Source organism: Euphorbia lathyris, chromosome 5 (assembly GCF_963576675.1).
Source record: "Euphorbia lathyris chromosome 5, ddEupLath1.1, whole genome shotgun sequence".
Lineage (NCBI taxonomy): Eukaryota > Viridiplantae > Streptophyta > Magnoliopsida > Malpighiales > Euphorbiaceae > Euphorbia > Euphorbia lathyris.
The window spans coordinates 23,452,325-23,460,130 of NC_088914.1; the positions used below are offsets into that span (position 1 = coordinate 23,452,325).

General features: G+C 34.6%; 1 protein-coding gene across 1 annotated transcript; it reads left to right on the forward strand.

Annotated features, from left to right (window-relative positions):
* The first annotated feature begins 3,103 nt into the window (after positions 1 to 3,103).
* Positions 3,104 to 5,407, forward strand: LOC136230434 (probable arabinose 5-phosphate isomerase). The gene is made up of 3 exons (XM_066019497.1): positions 3,104 to 3,918; positions 4,628 to 4,851; positions 5,022 to 5,407. Exons 1-3 carry the CDS (start codon positions 3,274 to 3,276, stop codon positions 5,176 to 5,178), a joined length of 1,026 nt encoding a protein of 341 aa, XP_065875569.1. The 5' UTR covers positions 3,104 to 3,273; the 3' UTR covers positions 5,179 to 5,407.
* The last annotated feature ends 2,399 nt before the right edge of the window (positions 5,408 to 7,806 follow it).

The window sequence follows — 7,806 nt, forward strand, 5'->3', positions numbered from 1 at the left end:
ATATATGCAACCCAAAACAAAGAAAAGAAGAAAAATAATAAAAAAAAAACAATGCAAGGAGGAAAAAAGAAGACAATCTTTTTTCTTCCACCTCAAATAGAATACTGCAACTTGAAAGAGAAGAAAATCTAATCAACAGAACACACGTGCTTTCAAGCATTTGTAAGGAGGGAGGTAATTTCCAAAATAGCTTTAATTATGAGGTTTTAATATCATGTGCATAAACTAATTAAATTAAGGGAAAAGTACGAAAAAAAAAAGTATGTCGTTTGTCCAATTTACAAATAGAGGTATATGTGGTTTAAAAGTTTACAAATAAAAGTATGTGGAATGTTTTATTTACAAAATAAAGTATTATGATTACACTGTTAAGTTATAATTACAATCAAAGACATTTTTATCTTAAAAGAAATTATTCTTACATATCAACAAAACACAACCCCCAAAGAACAACTCTCTAAATCGAAATAATAAATCATTATTGGGCTTTTGCAGATTAATATACATAGGCCCAACTGAAGCGATGGGCACAACTGCAGCGATCCAACTGGGTTAAAAAAAATTTGGGCGATTAGGGTTTCGGACGGTTAGGGTTTCTTAAGCAATATAAATGTAACCTCTTTCTCTGTAATCCGTACCTCTTTATCGAGTGGCGAACTGGGTTAACAATTCTTGTGTGTTTGCTTATTTTTTTCGTTTATCGTAATTGCATTTATTTCTAACAACAGCTCCACCATGAGTTCACCAACAGCTCCACCATTGGGCCCATGAGTTCACCAACATCTCCACCATTAGTATGATATTGTCCGCTTTGGGCCATGCCCGCACGGATTTGTTTTTGGGCTCCTCCCCAAAAGGCCTCATCCTAATGTAGTTGGTGAACTTCTTTATAAACTATGTAAAACCCTTGTATCTTTCCGATGTGGGACTTGGAATGTATACCCAACAATATGTTGGATATTTTACGTTTTCTACTAATTTGACAGTTTATGAACTAAATTAATATTTAAGTTCATTTTACATAGTTGTAATTTAATTTTGGATTGTGTTTTGTCAATATACAAATGTAATTTAAAAAAAAAATTGAAAATACCCTTGATTGTCATCAAAACTTAATAATAATGTAATTTACTTTGTTTGTTAAAAAATTATATCATTAGCCTCTATTTGCACATTTTTAAACTACATACTTCTATCTGTAGATAGGAAAACTATCAGCATTGTTTTTGTACTTTGCCCTTAAATTAAAAACCTAATACATCACCAGTTTCCTAAACTTGTTTATAATAGTAGATTGGCTTCCTAAACTTTACAAGTGTCTCACCAGCTTCTTGAACTTAATTATTTCGTATCATCAACTCCCATTAAAGACGAAGAGGGAAGATAGATGGTGAGTTTGAACTTTTATCTTTGTTTTGGGGTTTATTTATGACAATTAGGTAATAAAAAGGTTAATTTATAAAATAAATAAATATAAAGCTAAAATTAACTCTTTTCCCTTGATTTTTGATTTTTTTTAATACCGTTAATCAAAATTTGAACTATGTTTACTAACGAAATCAACGTCAAGATACATGTTCACCAACTTTTATATGTTTTCCTAAAATTTAAATACTATTTTTTACGAGGAATGTCAAACATCGTATAGCTGCTGCTCATGAACATCCAATCCAAGACTTGGGATTCAAACAAACATAATTGGCAGCCCCACCATTTCTAACCATGCTGCGTTTTTAACAAAGAATCATAATTAAACCATTAATTTTAGCTAAATTATGGAAAAGATTATCTCAACAAAATAGAGAGATGTGAGTGTGTCTACAGAGAGAAAACAGAGAGGGAGGATGAATGCGTTTAGAGAGAGAAAACAGAAAGGGAGAATAAGTGTGTTTAGAGAGAGAATAAAAATAAATTAACAGAAATTTGAGAGGAGAAAAAAAAATGGTAAATTTAATATTTTGTTTTGGTTTTGGGTTTTTTATTTAGACTTAAATCACTATTTGGCCATCGATCTATCCAAAATTTTGTTATTTGGCTCAAAATCTATTATTTGGTCACATTTGGCCCATGGCCTATCTCAATTTGTGCAATTTCACCCAATTTGAATGGAGACTTAACGCAATTGTTATTCTATTGACATGTGACGATATTTTGACACTTAAATTTGTTAATTTTTAGTTTAAAGATTTGTTTTTATTTGTTAGTCTTTTTTAATCTAATTAATTATTTTCACATAAGTGAGTTTACATGGTAAATAAACTTTAGGACGTGTGACGTATCAGATTCATATGTCAAAATATCACTACATATGAAGGGGGTAACGGTTTTGTCATGTCTCCATCTAAATTGGGTGAAATTTCACAATTTGGGATAATTCATGGGTCAAATGTGATCGGATAATAGGTCAGAGACCAAATGATAAAATTTTAAATAGTTCAGAGACTCAATAACACCTTAAGTCTTTTATTTATGATAATTAGATACTAAGTTAATTTATAAAATAAATAAATATAAATATCAAAATACTTTTTTACCATTTGACTTTTGACTTTTTTTAATACCGTTAGTTAATTTGAACTTTCTTTGTTAATGGAATGATCAATTTGCAAATTTTTAAATTTTATAGTTTATATTTGAAAATAATTTAAATCACAAATTTTATTTTTATATTTTTTTTTTCTGATATAATTTTTTATATATATGAAACGAAACTTGCATTACAAAACAAAAGCAACATAAAGTAGAAAATCTTTATTGGAAGACTTCTAAATGACAAAGTGAATATGTTCAAAGCTAATAATAATAACATAATTAACAGTAGTGTTCTTCACTACTGCATAATTAACATATTTACCGCATAATTAACATATTTTAATCATTTTCTTAATGAATAATTATAGCCTCTCGGAAAAACGGAGAGAGTGTCAAATAATTTGAAAAATAAAAATCTTAATTTGGAAAAGGAAAATCTTAAACAAACTAAACAAGGGAGGGAGGATCAATCAGTCAATACAAGTCTAAAAAGAGGCTAAATCTTAAATTAACGTACTCAGATTAACGGCGCAAATATCAAAATGGAGTCCACCGACACTTCTGTTACTTTATTCACCGCGAAATTGAACAACGAAAATTAACGGCCGTCGCCAGAAGAATCACAGCTCCCGCGTTTACTCTGCTAACCCAAACACGCAAAACAAATCTTCTCCCATTTTTTCAAATATCATTTCTATTTCAAATCACATCTCCGCCTCTGGATCTCGCCGGAATTCTACAATGGGGTCGCTGGACTTGCCGTCTCCGATCTGCCACCGCTTGAAATCGCAGCAGCCAATTGACGAAACATCTCTTCTCAACCTCTTCAAATCTCAGCAGAATCACCTGAATTACTTCTTCAAAAATCTCGACCTAACGCAGACTCTTAGCTTCACCCAAACCCTCCTCAATTCACGCGGCACTATCTTCTTCTCCGGCATCGGCAAGTCTGGCTTCGTCGCTAACAAGATTTCTCAAACCCTAATCTCTCTCGGCATTCGAGCTGGTTTTCTTTCCCCTGTTGATGCTCTTCACGGCGACATTGGCATCCTTACGGCGAATGACATTCTCGTGCTTTTCAGTAAATCTGGGAACACTGAGGAGTTGCTGCGCCTTGTGCCCTGTGCTAGGGCCAAGCGGGCTTATCTTGTGTCGGTGACTTCCATCTGTGGCAATGCGCTTGCTGGTGTTTGTGATATGAATGTGCATTTGCCGTTGGAGAGGGAATTATGTCCTTTTGATTTGGCTCCTGTCACTTCCACCGCTATCCAAATGGTGTTTGGGGATACAGTTGCAATTGCGCTTATGGAGGCTAAGAATTTGACTAAAGACGAGTATGCAGCTAATCATCCTGCCGGGAGGATCGGGAAGAGCTTGATTTTTAAGGTCTGCTACCTTTCATGTTTAAATTCCTTCTTTTGCACAGAAAAAAAATATTGTTGTTAGTAGTGATTCTGATGTGTATATCTGTTGCTTTTTTGTCTGATCTGATCATCCTTTCTAAAACTGAGTTAAAAAAAAATCCAAATGTGAAGATGAAATCGTTTAGATTGGTTGAATTGTAGGAAAAAATTATGAAATTACAGCACAAAACTACCCAGAATTGGTGTTACAATTTTTTGCAACGGTTTTTTTTATTCTTTTTCCCCCTCATATTGACCGAGTAATGTTGCTACATTTTTCTCATTCTTAGCTATACAACTTTTCATGGGTTAGAAGTCCTATGACGGACTTTCAATTGCATTGATGTTGTTATTTGATTGCAACCATAGAGATTGATGGTGTTGCCAGTAAGATTTTTTATATTACTTGGGACGGCTTCATTAACACCCGCTTGCTATCAGTAGCATAGCCTATCCAATTCAATGAGGCTTCATTAAATTGGGGAAAAATTGAAGCATTTGGTTGCTATTTTTCTTGATGGTGAATCCTTGTTCTGTCGTTTGCTGCAAGTCACTATGTACAGGGCAATTCTTCCTTTAATGTACTTTTTTCTTGCACTGTACTATACATTAACATTTGTTGTTTAGAAGTCCAAAACTACAATGTGATTTTACATGAATGGAACATAGGCCTCATAATGATATATATGTAGGTAAAAGATGTTATGAAGAAGCAAGATGAGCTTCCAATCTGCAGGGAACAAGATCTAATAATGGATCAGCTGGTTGAGCTAACAAGTAAAGGATGCGGTTGCTTGCTTGTCATAGATGAAGAGCATCACCTGATTGGAACATTTACGGATGGTGATCTTAGGCGAACGCTCAAAGCTAGTGGGGAAGGTATCTTTAAGCTCACTGTGGGCGAAATGTGCAACAGGTAAAAGAAAACATAACATCCTTCTATTCAATATTATTGTAAGAAATTCTTACAACAAGAATTTCTTGGAAAGGAAAGTCTTCTCTATTTTTCTTAATAGAGAAGTAGAGAGATTCAAGGAACCATAACAATTACTGCGTGATTTTAAACACATAATTTTGCTCTTCCAGGCACCCCAGAACAATTAGTTCTGATGCAATGGCAGTGGATGCCATGAAGAAGATGGAGTCACCACCATCACCTGTACAATTTTTGCCTGTAATTGATCAACAAAATATTGTTATCGGCATTGTTACACTTCATGGATTAGTTTCAGCTGGTCTTTGATTTTCAAATGTTGATGTTCTGTATACTGTCTTTATACTATTGTATCAATTATTTCTTAGATTGATTCTTTTAGGAAGCTAAAAACTTGAATTTTCTCATAAGCTGGGGTTTTTTGTACTATTATTACAGTATAACTTGCAGGAGAATATGGACTGTCTTGTAGAGGTATGATTATTTGATTCAGTTGGGGCATTTTATTAATGGAGAAATAAATCATCATTCATTGTTATTTTTATATGTATTGTAGTAACTGGAATATATGAGCTTCATGATGTATCTATATTTTACATTGAAAATCTTTCTTATTTTGACAAAATAAGAAAAAAGAATTATTTTGCTTAGTTATAAGGGGCGGATGAAGAGGGGATCGCTGATGCATGGAAAGGTACATATGTGATTCTCGGTGAAAATTTCCATATGTGATTCATAGATTAGACATCAAATTGCAATGGAATTATCTAGTCGCTGATGCATGGAAAGGTACATATTTTCAAGAAAGTTGTTTCATTTTGCTCCTTTTGGATCGAGTATAATTAAAGTATGTGATGAAGGGGAGGAATCAGCTTGCAAGTTTTTGGATAAATATGACTTTCATGATGACTTTGCGACTTTCAGGTTTTTGTGTTTAAGGACTCTATTTTCATTGGAAACGGGTCAAAACTCACCGCTTCCTTGACTTCCGTCGCTTTTTGGCTAAAATACCATCGTTTAGGGCGTTAAAACACACATTACTGTTTTTTGGGCTTTTTATGTAATTTTTCTATTTTCTTTCATTTTGTCTTTAGTATAATGTTTTAGGGTTCATTATATAAAGCTATAATCCGGATGTATTAAACAATTTATCATTGAATAAGAATTTATTCGTTTTTTCCAAAGTTTTTGTTGAATTTTGAAGGTTTCAATCGGAAATTGTGTGTTGATTCAATGATTCGGAACAAGTCTGTTTATTCTTGCTGCATCAGTTGGTATTAGAGCCTAACCATATTCATAATGCCTCCAAAGAGGCGAACTGTGGAGGAAGTGTATGGTTATCAGGATTTGTAACAGATTGAACAGAAGATTGGACAGTAGGTTGAGCAAGTGATGGGTCAACGGATGGATGCTATCATGGATCGGTTCACACGGAGAATGGACGATTTGTTCATTGAACAGGAACCCTAATCTATGATATCCTAATCATCGTAGAAACCCTAATCATGACGAGCGATGGAACGCTAATCACGACGATCGAATGAATCCTTTCACTGAAGAGTTCGATGATAAAGAGGAGACAAATGATGAGTATTTCAATGCATAGAGGGTCGTCATTCGCGTATTACAGGGATGATAAACACTAGGAGACTGACATGAGGACTGAAATCCATGAGTTTTGTGGTTCCCTTCAACCCGAGGAGTTTCTTAGTTGGCTAGCCACGGTAGAGGATATTCTGGAATTTAAGGGTGTCCCGAACGATAAAAGGTCCCCTTGGTTGCTACTCGGCTCAGAGATTGAGCCATGGTGTGGTGGTAACAACTGAGGCAAATGAGGGTTCGAATGGGAAAGTGAAAAATTACAAGTTGGGAAAAGATGAAGAAACAGATACGGGCAGCGATCCTATTGAATAAATACAAGCATTTGATGTAATAAAAGGTTACACAGTTTGAAGCAGGGAGGTCGTACAATTGATGAATACACAACTGAATTCTATCAACTAATTGCCTGGAACGACGTGTAAGAGACAAAAGATCAACTGGTGGGTAGATATTGGGGTCTGCGTAAGCAGATCAGAGAGACTGTCAATACTCTTAATCTAGTATCCATCTTAGCGGCACATCAGTAGGATAAAAATTAGACAATCGCCTAGCTTAGGGTTTTCCTTGAATGGAGGTTTCAGGATAAAAATTCAAGCGATACCACAATGGCAACAACCCCAATGGGTGTGGGTCTTGGTACTAACAAGAGGGTCAGTTAAGGAAGCAGTGGCATAAAGTGCTTTTCATGTGATGAGGTGGGGCACATGCAGGCTGACTGTGAGAGGGTAGGTAAAAATGCATTGTCTGATGATGTTGTTAGGGATGATGAAATAGATAACAACCATGAGCTATTAAAGATGATAGGTTGTGGAGCAATATCTTCTATTCGACATGTACCATTAAAGGTAAAGTGTGTAAATTCATAATTGGTTCTGTTAGTTGTGAAAATATAATTTATGTTGATGCAATCAGAAAATTAAAACTTGTACCGCAACCTTATAAGTTAGCTTAGTTGAAATAAGGGGGAGAGATTACTGTTTTGTGTTAGTCCCATTTTTGGTGGGGTCTCGTTAAGGCTGCACGTGGTCGGTTAACCAGTCCATTATGTTTAATTCGATCGATTAACCATTTGATTAGTTTTTAAAAAAAAGACTAACCATACACTAGTCCATTAAATTTGGTTAACCAATTATTCCAGTCAGCTAACCTTTTATTTCGGTTTCTAACCATTAGTAAATAAAAATAAAAATAATAAAATAATTCTAATTTTTATTGTGAGTGAGACGGTAGGACAATAAGAGTTAAAGTGATTAACAACAGAGAGGGAGATGTGCGTGCATTGTATCTGTGTGGACTATGGATTGAAGAGTGAAAGGAGACGAAAAAGTGTGCGGC